The sequence below is a fragment of the Equus przewalskii genome, chromosome 6 (assembly GCF_037783145.1).
Source record: "Equus przewalskii isolate Varuska chromosome 6, EquPr2, whole genome shotgun sequence".
Classification (NCBI taxonomy): domain Eukaryota; kingdom Metazoa; phylum Chordata; class Mammalia; order Perissodactyla; family Equidae; genus Equus; species Equus przewalskii.
The window spans coordinates 14,158,866-14,176,670 of NC_091836.1; the positions used below are offsets into that span (position 1 = coordinate 14,158,866).

At 38.7% G+C, this 17,805-nt stretch overlaps 1 protein-coding gene across 2 annotated transcripts in view; it reads right to left on the reverse strand.

Annotated features, from left to right (window-relative positions):
• PDGFD (platelet derived growth factor D) overlaps positions 1-17,805 on the reverse strand; it is a 214,454-nt gene that overhangs the window by 71,238 nt on the left and 125,411 nt on the right. The window contains exons 2-3 of one of the 2 annotated variants that reach the window (XM_070623024.1): positions 4,747-4,951; positions 1,552-1,732 (exon numbers count right to left, since the gene is read on the reverse strand). In XM_070623024.1, the coding sequence (XP_070479125.1) occupies positions 1,552-1,732; positions 4,747-4,951 (386 nt within the window). The remainder of the gene's footprint in view (positions 1-1,551; positions 1,733-4,746; positions 4,952-17,805) is intronic. The other variant, XM_070623025.1, reaches the window with a different exon arrangement.

The window sequence follows — 17,805 nt, forward strand, 5'->3', positions numbered from 1 at the left end:
GAGTTAGGGTGTTTCTAACTGACTTATGGACCATTCAACTTATTCATAACCAAAGCTTCATAGGAAGTATATACATTAGTATTAACAGTGCTTGATATTTTAAGGGAGAAAAGCGATCCTTCACTAACCCAACCATCACCATTTGAACATGCCACGCCTGCTTTGCCCGTGAACAACTGAGAACAGGTGCATCACTGAACACATTAAAAGGCAAAGAAATGTAGAAATCAAAGGTTCACACTTCAGTTTTTAATGCTGCACAGGATTACATGAGTTTGCAATAATGTAAATCATGCTTGATGGATTATTTTCAAATTAAAAGTGGAACCAGTGTCACCACATGCTATTTTTTTCATTTACAATCTTCTGATGTAGAATTCATTGCGTTTAATAACTCACCATAATGAAAAAAAAACACATCAGATTAAATAAGCAAGGTTTTTCCTATTCTAAATTCTAAGAGGGAAAAAAACACAAATTGACTCCACTTATACTATTGTGTTCTATTTTGGCCTTCACACTTTGAAAAGGGATAGAGACAAACTGAACGAGTGTGAAAAATGTTGCTGGGAGAACAAAAAGCAATATGCTAAGAACAGCTGAAGGATTCAGAAATATTTAAGATGATATATAGGTAAAATTATCCCAGTGCCTCCCTGGGCTTAACCTATAGTGCCCAGTACTTCGGTCTTACTACTACTCCTCATTCTCAGGTGTTATTGCTTTTTAATTGTTTATCATCTCCACCAGACTATAAGCTCAGGAGGTCAAGAACTCTGTCTTGCTTGCCCTTGTATGGACTATACCTATCACAGTGTCTGACAATGGACAGGAACTTTTCATATTGTTTTGTTAATGACCGATTGATTAAACAAGTGATTGTGTGTGACCCAACAACAGAGTTAACCACAACGTAGATTTTGGCTCAATAAGAGGTTGAACATTTTGTAACAGTCAGAACCATTTAAAGTTGGAAATGGCTCCTAAGGCATTTAAGTAGAGGTGAGACCACAAATAAGCATGGGTGCAGTAAACAAGAATCAAACTCTTGGGTCCTGAATTGCAATTTCCCATCTTTAAGATGCTTGCCAACCCTGAGGCTCTATGATTATAACATAGACCCTTCCCAAATTTGGGTCTTAATTTAAACTGAAATCATCAGGACTCTGTTCTGTGATTGGAATTCCATAGACAACTTTTTGAACCAAAGACGTTCAACTCCCATATAACCTCCGATTTAGCTGAATGTTTCTGACTCCAGTTGAATCAAAGGTAATATGGCATCTGCTTTACTATAAATTATTTTACTTTTTCTATTTACTATGCTTTCTTTCAAAATGTGTGGGCCCAAGGTTGACTTAATAGCTCCAAAATGGTATTCCTTACTAAAGAAGGCTTTAACATTTTGGCCACAGGCAGGAACAAAGAATATCATAGGGAACTGATAAAGTTCCCTCACCCTCACACCACTGTAATTCATCATAGAAAACGATCTCTATACTTCAAGAAACCAGTGTCTGCTTTTAATCATAGGGTGGTTAAGCTACTTACCACAAAAGAATAATAAATCTTGAATCCAGGTTTAGCCACAAAGTAGTCATCAGACTTGAATGTTATTTTAATTTGGTTTGTTCTTGATGTTATCCTTGGAGGAACCTCCTTGTGTCCACACCATCGTCCTCTAATAATGGTACTGGTTTCAGATATATCTTCAACTTCCACAAAATCATACCTAGTATCAATTTGACATAAATAAACAAATTTTTATTAAAGTAGACTTTGAAATTCATACTTTCACTGAGACATTAAAACTAATATATGTGATTTCTCATGACCTACCATCTGAAATGAAAATGATAACCTACAGAAATTTTAAAAGGAAAGTTAGTTTTCGGATTAAGTTTTCCAAAGTCAAACTGCAACAATCTGCTCTGAGAGAACTCTTATACACATATAGCCATGAAGGTTCCCAAATTATCAACAATCAAAATGGGCTAATTTCTGAGCATCTGGCTTAAAAAGTTTTCCTAGAAAAACTAATAACTATAATCTATTGTTTTAGGAGATATGGCTCTAATTATATGCCCAAATATTTACTATGTAAAGTTTTTCAAACAAATTCCTACTTTGAATTAATTTACCACATTCAATGCTTCCTTAACAAAGTAAATAATCTATATCTATACAGTATATAGAATCAGCATTCTCATTCCAGAAAATAATAGTAAAATAAAATAAATCTCTATCTTCTCTTTTCAGAAACTGTCTTTCGGAAGGATCATATCATAAACTTTGCTATTTATCATGATGGAAAGCAAATGGCTTTGTTAAGCAATGTGTGCTAACCAATATTGGAAATATCTGGGTTGTTTAAACCAGGGTGTGAATGAGCTTAAGACCATAGGTTCACCTTTGGCATTGGTCAGAGAAACATAGAATGCTAGGATTAGGGAAGACAGGAAAAGTCTCTTTAGATATTCCATATAACCATTTGATCCTCAAGGTCCCTCCATAGCATCCCACCTTTCCATCACATAGTAGGACATCTTCAGTGACAGACTTGACAGCTTCCAGGGATTATTTATTATTATCTATTTTCAGATACCCAAAATCTTGGAACATTCTACTTGATGAGCTGAACCCTTTGCCTTTCAGTTCTGGGCGTCAGTGTCTCACTCCTCTTCTCTACTTTTCCCCAAATGACTCCAGATGCTAAAGTCACAATGCAAATGATGAACATTCAGGGTGAACAGTGGCAGAAATCTCATATCCATCTTATACTTTTCTGTCGTGATTGGCAAAAGGAATCAGCATGAGAAACATCATGTCTGAATATGAAGAAAATCCAATATGGCTTTCCTGGTTTTACCCATGCACCTCAGAGCTTTTGCTGGATTGGGTAAGCTAATCTAAGGAGTTAGTGAACCTAATGATATTGTGACTAAATTTTGTTGACAGTGATTTATGAGGCCTGCATGTCTTCTCTTGCCTCAGTTTCCTTAGGAGCAAAATAAGAAGCTTTATACAATTTTACCAGCTGAATATCTCTTGGGTGCTTTGTAAATTAATTACTTAATGTTCACATGGTGTTCAGAAGGTGAAAAGTACTAACCATATTACAATGTAAACATCAAGGAGGCCTTGGAACAGATGGTAGGAAATCAATTGCATTTCATTTTATATATAATATATGTAAATCATATTTACTACACAAGGCATGAGTATACCTGAAACTTTGTTAATAATACAATAGGTCACTTTCATTTTTGAAAAATACAGCATCAGTGTAATTTTTATGCTGGATCTGAAGTCAAGAAGGCACCATTTTGGTTCAGGGAAGGCTCTGAGGCAAGTCTCTGATCTGTCTCTTTCTCTTCCTCCTTTCCCCTTTTTCACCTCCTACTCTTCCATCTCCCCTCATAAATTTTGAGGAGCAGATAGATTCGAGGAAGGGTCTGGAAAGGAAACCATCCTAACTTCCTCTTCTATTTTCAAGGCCAGGATGCAGAAAGGGCTGGCTCACCACCAGGATCAGACTCCTGCTCCGTAGTGGCCACCCGGCTTCCCTTGCATGTCATCACCTTTAACAATCTTTTAATAGTGTTTCGGTTCTTCTTTTCCACCATCTATTTTTTTCCAGCACAGAAAATTAGTTCTCCCTTTCAAGGTTGAAAAGACACAAGATCCGCTCTAGTTTTTCTCTTTGTAAATATTAACTGGCTCTTCCTGCATGTAATTGTCTCTGCTTTCTGGCATACATTACCCTCTATGGTCCCAGAAAGTAATAGTCATTGCTGTTATTCTTGAAAAAACAGCAACATAATAAAAGCTGTCAGCATAATAAACATGCAACAAAGGACAGCCAAATTTGAGGCATCTTCTTTTTTATTATTCAAAGAAAAGTAAACCTGCTGAAAGGATTTAGCAGTTCAGTAGTTCATTGGCAATGCAGAACAAGCACATGCAGTAAAGACAGAAAGAAAAAAAATCCTCCCCAAATCTTATACATGCTAATTATAAGTGAATAAGATGTCCTGAGCAGACAATTCAAAGAATAACAGCCAGGACTTTCTCTGATAACTATGCTAAGAGGGGAGATTTTCAGGCATAGCTTTCACTTTCTACTGCTGACCCAGAAACTACAGGAAACAGACCATCTGAGGAGCATGTGGACCCTGGGGTTGCCTTCTCTTCCTTCTTACACATATCTGAAACCTCAAAACTGGGATTACAGGGTGAGGCCCTGAATGGTCCTTGCATCCTCCTCTCCCAGTGCTGGGGGAAGTCATTACTATATATCAGTTACAGGAGCCCGGGGCAGCTCCTGGAGCAGAGCGGCGGGGGGGAGGGTACACTCCCTAAGCCCATGGCAGGCTTGGACCAGAGCCACATGAAGGGCAGGTGACCTGGGATATTGGATGCATCTACCTGTTCACAAGAGCTGCTCTATGCCTGGTCAAGGTAGGGGCCTTCAGACCCCCGCCTTCCCTGGGGGTCATGCAGTCTGGCTCTGACGGTCACGGAAGTGAGTTTCTGAGTTGTGCCGGGTTATCATGCCCTCTGCAGCAGCAGTCTAAGCTGCAATTTATTTTGCCTGCTAGGACTGACATGAAGGCTCTTTGAAGAAGAGTGGCCCATCTTGGGTAGGTCCAAAGAGCCCAAAAGGGAAGCGTGATGTGATGCTTTAAACTCATCTTTTTTCCACACTGGAATTGCACTCTAAAATGGGGTTTTCTTCCCACTTACCTACAGATATCATTTTCTGCTTCCTCTAATCCAAACTGATTATCAAAGGCCAGCTGTATCCTTGTTTTCTCCTGGGAATGGAGCCGCCATGTCAGAAGCAGGTTCCTGGGGTAGCTGTTCGGGAAGCGGGGACTCTGCACATGGCCGTTTCCTGTCACCTGGATGGTTTCATCTCTTCGGTACAAGTCTGTGAGGTGATTGCTCTCTGTTAGTAGTCACAACTTGTAGAAATTAGTATGTTGCTCCAATTACAGGAAAGCAAAAAAAGAACAGTTTAAAACACATCACATTTCAAAGCACTTCTTGATTTTGTTTAAAAACAATGGTAGCCTTCTGGCTGAACAACACATATATTTCTATTATTATCCCCTGCCTCCCCAAATTCTTCACAAAGCTAGACTTGATGCCCGATACTTTGTACGTCGGGGCTTTCTCAACATCACTTATTTATTTTTTTTGGCAAGGAAGATTGGCCCTGAGCTAACATCTGTGCCAATCTTCCTTTACCTCATATGCAGAATGACACTACAGCATGACTTGATGAATGGTGTGTAGGTCTGCGCCTGGGATCTGAACCCGTGAATCCCGGGCCACTGATTCTCAGTGCAGGAACTTAATCACTATGCCACTGGGCCGGCCCCACTCTCTCAACATTATTTTTGACAAGTAAAAATTAACAATTATCTCAGAACACCGATTCATTTCGATTAGAATTAACATAAGCAAATAACTTCAAATAGTTCATCCTTCCTCTTTTCCATGTAATACAAATAAACTTTTTTCTTACACGGACAGTGTAACAGTATATCTTCAGTGATTAGCATAGGAAGTACTTAATAAATATTGTTGAAGGAATGAATGAGTGAGAGAAAAACAAATGAAAAGAATCTAATGGCATTTAATGACCATTTAGTTTATATTCAGTTGACATTTTCCACTGGATTTCTCTATCATGAAAATTATATATTTTTTGCCTTAGTTTTTGGTGCTTAAAATGGGTCCAGGGGCCGGCCTGATGGTGCAGCAGTTAAGTTCAACTACTTTGCTTTGGCAGCCCGGGGTTTGCCGGTTTGGATCCCAGACATGGAACCATACACCACTTAGGAAGCCATGCTGTGGCAGGTGTCCCACATATAAAAGAGAAGAAGATGGGCACACATGTTAGCTAAGGGCCAATCTTCCTCAGGAAAAAAAAAAGAAAAAAGAGGAAGACTGGCAGCAGATGTTAGCTCAGAGTTAATCTTCCTCAAAATAAATAAACAAAAACCAAAAATAAATAAATAAAAATGGGTCCAATTCTCATTCTATTTTCTGTGTGTTTTATAATAAAGAATTTGTCCTGTGTTCCTGAGAAGGAACTTCTAAATGCTTAGAATTTCCAAAGTGATGGTAGTGTCTCTGTTATTCATGGTAGGCCCCTGAGCACCCCCCCTGAGTTTATGCTACTGAGGTGATTCACTGTAGACCCTAAATAGTTTCAGGATGGGGGCTGGCAGAAAGAAAGACCAACCATGTGATTAGAGAGTTAGGGCTTTAAGCCATGTGATATCAGCCTGACTTCCTAACCTCCCTGGAGCTGAGGGTTGTTGGAGATGGAGTCGAATTACTTTGCCAGTTACTTCAATCAATCAACCATGTGTAGAGAATGAAACCCCAATAAAAACTCTGGTCACCCGGGCTTGGGTAAACTTCGTGGTTGGTGATACAGATTGTTGTGCTGGGAGGGTGACCCGTCCTGAGGACACTGAAGTTCCATGCTTGGGATCTTCCCAGACTTCACCCTATCTGTCTCTTTATTTGGCTGGTCCTGATTTGCACCCTTTAAGGTAAAACTGTAATTGTAACTACAGTGCTTTCTTCCTTTTTTTTTTTTTTAAGAATTTTAATTTCTTTTTTCTAAGGATGCTTTTTTCTGGTGAGGAAGATTGGCCCTGAGCTAACATCTGTTGCCAGTCTTCCTCTCTCTTTTTTTTTCTCCCCAAAGCCCCAGTACATAGTTGCATATCCTAGTCGTAGGTCATTTTAATTCCTCTACATGGGACGCTGCCTCAGCATGGCTTGATGAGTGGGCCGCTCAAAGCAGAGTGTGCAAATTGAACCACCATGCCACCGGGCCAGCCCCAATAGTGCTTTCTGGAGTTCTGTGAGTTGTTCTGGCAAATTCTAAAACCTGAGGGGCTTTTGGGGAACCCTCAACTTGTAGCCACTTGGTCAGAAGTGCAGGGAGCCTGGGGACTCCCAAAATTGCAGCTGAGGTCTGACGTGCAGTCTTGGAGGGACTGCGCTCAGCCTGTGACATCTGACCTAACTCTGGGAGTCTGTATGGGAACTGCACTGCACAGTGGAGCCATTTTCATCTCTCCCAATATCCAGAGTTATTTGCATTTTAGATGTTGGCTTTTTAACCCCTGCCATAAGCAAACCTCCAGCCACAGTCTATTTGTGTTCTCCCGCAGAGAGTTTACTTCGAACCCTGTAATTCAGTCTATAATTCTGTGAGCCTGGTCAGGGAGGCCTAAATTGCTGGTGGAAACCACCGAAAAGTCGGGTTGCTGAGGGAGGCTGTGAAAGCTTTCAAAATAAGAGAAGGAGGATGAACAAGGAATCGGCATGTGAAACACAAAAGCTTCTCTCCCTTTTATAAACGTTCTTGTAGGTACGGGAATTTCAACTTTTTAACTCATACAGTGTTTAATGTGTTGCGCTTGCCCAGTTAAACTTTGTGTAGGAGAGAGAGTCCTAGGCACAAAGGTAGCCGAGGTTGCTGATGAAGTCCACACTCCCTGCCTCAAGGCTAGACAGTGGCTCTGCAGTCACGTCTGGCCACCTCAGGTGAGCTCAGCAAAACACAATCTCCTAGGGGCCAAAAACATTTTTGCCAGTTTTCCTTCATTCCTCTCTTCTCCTTGATCTTATGCTGAAAATGTAGCCCTAAAAATTACTTGTCTGCTCGTTTTGGCATAATGGGCTTGTAGGAAATGAGCGAAAGCTGTTTTCTAGGGAGAAAGATGTGAGCTATCAGCCAGTCAGTCAACAATCATTCTTTAAGCACAGACTCTAAACATAATGCATTGTGGTATTTTCAACACTTCTATCACTTGAGTTAAATACTTTCACAACTTTTGCCACACTGTCTTACCTCGGGTACTATTATCTATTTACTATTTCTCTAAATTAATATTATTAATCAAAGGTAAATCTATTCTAAAAGAAAACTTTATATCAATAACGTAAATAGCAACTAGATACCATTTGCCATTTTTTATATACCTATTAAATTTTAAAACATCTCATGTTCAGATTCCTCATTTGTAAAATAAGTTTTAAGCACATTTTCTCTTTGGTCTCTTTCAGGGGTAATATTCAGTGGTTTTATTTTATTTTTACTAGTCAAGACGCTAAGTTAGATTTGGCTGCAGTTTAAGAATATTTAAAGAAGAGTGCCTCTCTTTCTGGACCTGAAAAACAAAGTTGATGGTTAGCACACACTTGTAAACAATGCACAAAGGACAATTAAGAGCTGAGGGCAAATGCAGTGCTGTCGAGGGATGGCCACAGGGATGGACGGACGTGGTGAACGCGAGGTGTGTGGCTGGGATCATGGTAAGAGGCCTGCCCAGAGCAGAGTCCAAGCGGGCCCTCGTGGGACACATGGGGGGCTATGGGCTGTAAAGGTAAGCTATGGAAATGTTTGAAAGCCAGGCAAATGTACCTGCACTTGATATAAGTGGAAAGAGAACAGCTCTGGAAAGGGTAAAGGTCTGTTGAAAGGAGGATTAGCCTGTTGGTGCTAGGAAAGATGAACTGGGGGTAGGCACCTGCAGTGGGAGTGTCTCCTGGAAGGGAGCAGCTAGAGTAATGAGGTTCTGACTTAGAAGCGCAGGTGGCAGTGAGGCCGCATCAGGGTGAAATCAACAGGAACTTGTAGTTAAGGAAGGAAGGCAAAGGGACGAATCACAGGTAGGAGCAACAAGCTAATCGCAAAGCCAGGGCCCAGTGCAGTAATGTGGGCACACAGGGACACTGGGAAGGGAACGCGTTTGAAGAAACGTAAGCTCGGTTTTGAGGTGCTGATGAGGAATTCAAGTAGAAACTTCAGTAGGCTCTGGGGAAGACAAGGCTAGAGCTGAGTTGGGAGAACAGAACAGATGAGGCTTCATCTTAGAGAGGGAAGAGAGGAAGCCTTGGGACCACTGAGCCCTTTGAAGAAGTATCCTGGGAAGGGAGGCCAAGGTGAAGGGGCAGGCAGACATGAGGGCAAGTGACAAAAGGAATGCCCGGGGAAATCAGAGAAGAGATGGCTGAGAGGGAAGCAGGAGACCCACAGCAGCATGGCGTCCTCATCAAACCGCCCAGGAAAGAGGTGATTTCAAGGACAGAGCAGTAAATAGTGTCCAATGGAGAAGTGAGACTAAGAAAAGATCACAGAATTTGGCAATAACAAAGTCAATGACATCCTTTACAAGTGCACTTGTAGAGATTTCTGTAAATAAAAAAGGGACCTTTTTTTTGAACATCATTAAAGGGTAGATTGTTTTAAACAAACTGATTCCGGTTACAAATGAAATGCCAATTATATTTTTAAGAAAGCTGTGGTAGGGGTGGGTGGGAGAGGTTTCCTTATTATGTAGTTTGATTAAGACAAAACTTCTTTCCAATTTTATAAAGCTACCACAGACCTATGTTGCACTATATTGAACTAGAGGCAAAAAAGAAAAAAAAAAAATCTCGTTTTCTGATTTATTTTCCCTTCAAAACAAAATACTGACAAAATACACATACACACAAACCAAATACGAATAACAACAAACACTTTTATGCTCCTTATTTTGTGTGAAGCATTGTTCTAAGCACTTTGTGTGTTTTTTACAGGATCTAAACTCTTTGTATATACGACCTTGTGTGTGTGTGTGTGTCTGTGTGACTATACATACTTAGAACAACTCGCTGAGATAGATGCTGTTATTATCATCAGTTGACAGATGAAGATTCTGAGGCAGAGAGAGGTCAAATAACTTAGTAAAAAATGGAGTCAGAATACAAACCCAGGCAATCTGCTCCCAGAGGTGAAGCTCTTAACCACTGTGTTCCTTCTTAGTCTGAAATTTGCTACAGGCAGTTTTAGACTGCTATCTGTGTAATTCACTTTGACTTTTGAATCACATTGTTTACATATAATTTATAACTTCATGCTGACTCAGGGCTATTCTTAGCACAAGAATGTAATGAATTATAGATAGTACGGAGAGCAATTATAGATACAGAACCTGAGATAACTACCAAGTATTATATACAAAGCCACATTCTTGAACGAAGGCATTTATTTTGGTGTGCCAATAAGAGCTAACATGTATGGAGCAATTATTATGTGGCAGGCACTTCAATAAGTAGCTTAGTACTCTACTTCATTTAATCCTCACAACTCCATGCAATTAGTAACATTCCCACTTCACAAAGGATGCTCAGAGAGTTTAAGAAACTTGTGACCTCACAGAACAAAGCTAGTGGTGGAATTAAGATTTGACCCTAGGCAGTTGATCTTTAGAGCACAAACTCTTAACCAGAGCACTGCACTAGCTGTTAAAATGCAAAAATATGAAATCTATCATTTTTCATAGAGAATAGTTTCTATGTGTGTTTATATGGCAAGAATATAAGTTCTTAGTTTACATTTTAATAGAGAAAGTGTTTCACATCCTTATAAACTGAGTTATGCATTTGACTTTTTTTTTTAAAGCCAATTAAAATGAAAAAAAGAAAAACCAAAATGTTACATTCGTCTCTTCTGCCTTCAACCCTTTAAGCAAACTCAGTTCTCCCAAACAAGTATCCCAGGAGCGCAGGAAACTCACTGTAGGCACCACCACTTATCTCTGGGATTCATCTAGAACAACTTTTTTCCTCAAAGTGTGGTCCCTAGACCAGCATCAGTAGCATCACCTGGGAGCTAGTTAGAAATCAAATTATTGGGGACCACCCCAGACCTACTGAAGCACAAATGCGGCGGTGGAGCCCAGCACTATCTGTTTATTAGCCCTCCAGTTGATTCTGACTCTCCCTAAAGTTTGAGAACCACTGACCATCTCATTCATTCTACTATTTTGCTTCTCATTCTTGATATCCCTGCTTCCTCTACCTCCTTGCTTTGACTCCCTACCTCATGTCCGAATTGTCTTCTTACCTCCCTGGCTCATGACCTGTCTTGGACTCAGTTTCCTGTCTCTGACCTTGGAACTTCTTCTAGGAAATCATTTCTGGTACACAATGACCTAGGGTAAGAGCTACCTACTTCGATGCCTCTGACACCAAGCAGCTGGGTCTTACCCCTTATCTACATTTCCCAATTTCAGGAATATCATTCCTGGTCCCAATAGACGTATTTGGTAATCCATCATCATGAAGCTGGGTACCTGATGGTTACTGTAGCTATGGAATAAGAACATGATTGGCTTTTGACCTTGTTCTCGACACAGACATAGAGGAATCCTGTCAACTTGATGTTTACTTTTTTAACTTGATGCGTGACTTGGGTCTCGAGGATTTGTGAGTTTGTTCTGAAGAAAGAGAATACCTTTGGGGAGGTTGCAATCACCAGACGGCTGGCCCCCAGTAGCCACTGCAGATTGCCCAAGGGCTTATTGGGAGTGACCCCTTTGTTTCTCCAAAGTTTCTCCTCCCAAGCCCCTTAGCTCTATAAAGCCCCCTGCTTTGTGGTCTGGTTGAGGTGGAGTTGAGTGAACCCAAGTTCTTACCTACTCATTTTGGCCTATTTGAATAAATCTTTCTCCATCTCTAACCACTGATGTCTCAGTGTTTGGCTTGCTGTGCATCGCACACACGAACTTGAGAAAGAGGTTTGGTATCAATCACATATTAAAATGTTTAAGGAGAAATGAAATTTCAAATACTGGTAATACTTCTATTTCTTCTTCTCAGATCACAATATTATCTATGACAATATAAGATGCAAAGGGCAAATGCTCAGTGGTTGAAGTAAGGATTAAAATATTTGATCAAAGCTTCCAAAGGAACAAACTGTGCCACATCACCAAATTCAGTGGAGCGGTACAGACATACTGATTTGCCCCACTTTCCACATAAGACATCCAGAAGCCAGCAGCATGACTGATAGGCACAAACCTTATATTCTGCAGCTTATACTCTACAAGCCAAAAGCAAAGAATGGCCATTGAGTCAGGAAATTCCCAACTTGTGAAGAGATTTATTACAAAATTCCACTTGTAAAATGGCTGTTCCATGATCATACAATATATCATGGAAACCATGTTTGCCTAGAGTGTAGCTGAATGATACATAAACCAAACAGTCCCACTTACGCTGCTCAACAACCACAATAAAACCACTTAATTTGTGTAGGGTGCAATATAGTTTACGAGTATCCAATTTTGCAAGTCTATCATAAATATAAGTTGACAAAAAAGTAGGCAGTAAATATCATTGCTCTCATTGTTTTTTCTCTTAAATTAATTGTTTTGTCACTTTAATAGGGAATGAAACCAACAAAGAGTAGCTGAAGTGATTTGTTGCAAGTCAAAAGAATGGAAGGCTGGTATGTGTAAGAGCGGAATCTTGAATTCAGCTCTAAAATGTTCTAGTTCTGGTGAATTTCCCCCACTAAATCAAACAACAGCATTAGACATACCATGTCAGCTTTCTGGCTTCTGTTTCCTAAACTGATACTTTAGGGATGGATAATGGGGAATTTAAGATTCCTTTCAGGTCCAAATGACATGACACCTCAACAATTTTCTTTCAAGGGGACGGAATTGTCAGTGTTTTGACCGAGACTAACAGACGTGAGTGAGGCAATGATGGGACAACAGAATCTAAAATCCCAAATCTTCAATGGGATAAATAGACACTTTTTTCATCTAAAAATGATATTATATAGTTGTATGCTGTCATCTAAAATAAGAGTTCAAATGGATGATTTCAATAAGTTGTTCAAATACATATTATTTAGGAAAATCTTTATTTCTTATCAACTAGAAAAGTGTCCCAGGCACATACCTGGCCACTTAAAACATCAATTTGTGCCGAACACGTTATGGAGGAATTTAAATAAATCCTTTAGTGTAGAAACAGTGTATTCTATTTTTTTGCTATTTTTAAATCTACGTAGACTAGGCTTCTCTCTGAGGCTGGTTAGGTACAAGAGATAAAAACTAACGATATTCAAAGGTGCTTGATAATTTCTTGAAAAGTTTCATAGGAAAGTAAAAAAAAGAAAATCATATGCAGAATATTAAATTCCTTCAGGGAAAGGTCAGTGCCTTGCCAGCCTGGGCATATGGAGACACACTCAAAATATATGTCACATACAAACACGGGTGGATGGTTACTGCAAACAGTGCATACTCAGAGTTCTTAAAAACTGAAAGGCATTTTGAAGTAAGATAACAAATAAAAGGCAGTTTTATCAGAAATGAAGTTGAAAAATGCCCAAATATTCTATTTCTAAGAAATGCAATTTCAATGTAGCCCGTGGGCCTGACATCGTGGGATCACATTTAGCATGAATATTAAAGGATTATTTGGGGGAGAGTTTCACTGAAATGATCCTGCTTGTCATCTGGATTAGACATTAATTCTGAAATGACTACCTCCTTTTCTGCACTATTTCCATCAAAACCTGTGCTACCAGGTTCACCATGGCCAGGCCATACCACTCTTTAGAAAGCTGTGACTAAGAAAGAAAAAATCAATGCTGGAATCAAAGCAGGCGAGTTTGCGGTTATATTTGGGGACTACTCTCAGATCTATTGAGCAGTATATGAAATCAGGCGACTTACTAGATCCCACAGGCGCTCATCCTACAGAACCATCTAATTCAGAACAGCAAGCTCAGCAGGGCCAATCAAGAGACAGGACTGTGCCTTGCCTAAGGTATTATTATTATTACTACTAAACTACCTCAAATAATCGTTGCAATCTCCCTTAACAAACAGCAACATAATACAGAAAAGTGTCCTATGACCCAAAATAGAACCTTCATCGTTGAGACACAGTGCAGAGCCTTGCGGAAGAGGCAAAAAAGAAACAAGGGAGAAGTGGAGAACATAAAAGATAGTAGGGCAGGGAGTCCCTAATTTTAAAATGAGTAGGTCAATTTGCAGCAGAGACCCTAAAATACACAATTGGGATTAAACTGAATTTAATTAGATAATTTTCCATAAATTATTTCCTACCTTAAAAAGCACAAGATTGGAGCTTCACCATGTGAACTGCTAAAGGTGAAAATTAGACTTGGTTAACAATGTTAGTTTAAAGATCGGTGTGAAAGCATTTTCAACATTTTTTCCCTCTGTTTCCTAAGGCACTGAAGCTGGCAATCAATGAAAATCAATGAACTAAATTCCTCTGGGACTGTTGGTGGGGCGAGGACGAACTTAGTTAAGGAATTTGGGTTAACACCTGGTACATGCTCCTGATAAGAACGAGTCTTCCAAAAGCCCAGATGAGCGCTCAGAAAACAAGTCACCTGTGCTCACTCTGCTTTTAAGCAACTCAAGAGCAAAGCTGATTAAACGTCAGACATTTATTTAGAATTTTTCTAAGAAGTCAGTGATAATACAAAACCTTTCTGCTTCTGAAGATCTGGAGAGGAGGGAGTTGGTCATTTGCCAGTTACATATCTTTTCTTTTTTTAATTACAGTTCCTTTTGGCACAAACCAAGGTGTTAATGTTTTATAAACAACGTTCCTCACTTCCTCATAGTAACAATTTGGAGACAATGTTTTTAGAGAGTAATCACTTGATAATTCCCTGAGCTCAAAATTATTTTTAAGAATTTGAGTCCATCAAAAAAGAAAAAAGTAGCACAAAGTCCCTTTGAACATTTGCCAGAAACAGTCACCAGGAGTGTCATAATGCCCAAGTACCACAGTGATATTTATTATTCCTCACCTCACTAGATCTTTTTATGTACAAGAGTTTATGTTACTGCACAACAGTGAGCAATTATACTCTTTCCTTCAGAATAGCTTGTTTTTACAGGTAGATTACAGAATTGATTATAAAATTACATTAAAATGCAAATGATTTTGGTCTAGTTTTCAGAAAATTAAAATTAAAGATTGTCCTAAAATAGCCATGCTATATTTTATCACATTAGGAAAATTCATACTAATTAATTCTCTGATAATTCTCTTTTCGTCCATTGTAATCTTTCTGTGTTGTGATATTGTTGTTTACATGTAAATGATGTGGAAAAAATGAAACAAAAACAACCAGAATAGTGGCAGATGGGGAAGGGCGATGTTGAATGGCATGACACAAAGTATTATAGATTAGGCTGCTGAAGAGAGAGATCTTTTCAATCATACTAATTTAACACCCAGAAAACAAGACATCCATAACGACAAAAATATTTGCTTTAACCACTGCCAACACAGTTTATAGATACAGAAAGATAACAAGCAAAATAGAAAAGTCATACCCAGGAAGAACTAGATTTATCATTTTTTCTAGAAAACATTTATTACAGGAAAACCAACATTCTTATGAACATCATGAAGGAAGAGTAAAGTATGAACTTTGAGTATTCACAGAGAATGACAATTTTCTGAAATTATTTTACAGAGTAAGTTTCAGGAGGAAGTAGTCAGTCCAACAAAGCTGACATGGGATTGAACACCGTGGAACAGAGAAGATGATCTTGAAATATCTTAATCATTAAAACTTGATTCGTGTGGCAAAGACAAAGCATTTTCTTAATCATATCTGACTAAAGGGATCATCAATTCCTAGGAGAAAATGAACTTGGAGTTAATATAAGAATCACATCACTTATTATTTGCGGTTTGCATATACCTATTTCTATATTTAATACATACATTAGTTATATATCATATAATATATACAAACACACTACGATATCTATAATTATATTTAAATGTTTGTTAAACTATATGGCTTTAGTGCTATTTATGGAATCAGCCATTTTTCAATAGCAAATTTCACTGAATTCCAGAACACTTTTTTCATATATTAATATTTTAAAATAGGGAAATATCTTATTATTACTGTTAAAGGTGACTGTCCAGCTGCTAGGAAGTAGAGTAAGTTGTGACACGGTTGTCATAGCTTTTGTGTGTGTGAATGTAATCATGCTTAGGAGGTAACTATTCATCTGATTTCAGCCTCCGATATTTACATTGGTAGCACCATAAATGGAGGAATTACAGCCTGTATTTGGATAGCTAACTCACTCAAAATGTCTTTATAAAGGTCGTTCTATGATGCAGCACTATAATAAAAAAAGTTTTGTGCATATAAATGAGTAGAGAAAAAGAGATAAAAAATGTAAATATAATAAACAATTGAGAAATGATATTTCATCCATATTTTCTTATAAATAATCAAGTGCTTTACAAGACCAAAGCGGAGAAGATGAACACAAGGAAATAAAGCTCAATTTTGATTTGTTATTGAAGTTCAAAAAAATAAATTCCCCTCCTACCTCAGACAATAAAATTAAAGGCAGTAGAAATTACTACCACAGATCTCAAAATAGGTCAAAGAATTGTGGAAGCTATGAGAAATTAATGCAAAGAATTCATGCATTGTGACGGTGATAAACATCTGTCAAAAGCTCATGGCTTTCAAGAGAATTCACTCTAGTCATATGTAACTCAGGTAAGCAAAAATGATATAACAATTAATTAAGCAGAAAAATGGAGATGAATTCCCAGTATTCCTCAATAATCCTGAAAATTCTTCTGAGTCCTAAAGTGATAAGATAAGCAAATGAAGACCACATGTACTGGTTATGAAAAAGATCAAGTTACCTTGAAGCTATGTATCAATAATGAAGGACAGAACTGATTTTGAAGACTTTTGAGACTCAATTAAAAAAAAATGGCTTGGATTTGGTCTATAACTGGGATAATGAAATAAAAGAGGCTATACTCGAATGAATAAATTCATGCTATTACCAATTTATTATAAAAGAGTTTTGTGTACTTTTAATTTGGATCTTTTTCCCCCACAAAAGCTATTAAATCAATGTTGGGTTTTACAATGGAGGGTGCTAATAAGTCTCTTCAGGATTGTCACCTGGTCTGGTGAGCCTCCTCCACAGATCTTCCTTGTACTATGCATAGTCATAGAGTGGTAACCTCAGGAGAGGTTTGGTTATGCTAGCCTAAAGCTCAGCAGTTTTAACCACAAAATTTTATTTCTTGCTCATAGTGCATGTCCACTTCGAGTTGGTGGGGCTCTGCTTTACGTTTTCTCGCTTTGGGACCCAAGCTAATGAGGCAGCCTCATTGTAAAATTAAGTCATGGCAGGGGGAAACCAGGAAATGAAGAATCACCCATTGGATTTTTAAATGCTTCTGTTTCCATTTCACTGGCCAAAGCTAATCACATGGCCAGACTTAACTTCCAACAGGGTGGGTGCCTGAAAGCAAAGGAGAACTGATAACTGATGAACAGTTCTAGTGACTATTGCAGTGGTTTACTTGCTTTCCACACGCTGAAGTGAAGGCTTGACTTGTCTCTTTATTTTCCAACTGGTAGCATAATCTATTCATACACTGAATAACATCTCATTGTTATTTTACTATAAATCACGGCAACGGTGGTGGGAGAGATAGTCAGGAGAGAAACAGAGAGGGGCAGAGGATTCATAGATGAATACTTGATGACTATAGAAGAAAAATAGTGCCAAGGTGCCAGAGAAATGTATTTGAGTCAGTGATCTGGATCTTCTTTAGACTTGTTGTCTTGTTAGAGATGGCAAACAGGTTTTACCTGGTAGGTAAACTTGAAAGGTGATGGCTTCCTGCAGTGCTATCTTAAAAAGGATTCTAAGCCTGTGTCTATTTTAAATGGGGAAAAAGGGAAATGGTTACCAATGTCTGGCATGGGCCCAGAAACATAAAGACAGAAGCATGTTTTTGCTATTCTTTTTTTGTATCACTCACTTTAACACTGAATCATATTCTAGGTATCCTTGTTACTTTACATTTAGCTTTCCGCTTACCTGTTCAACAAGATTATAAATTTCTAGATAGCAGTGTTTTTCACAGTGG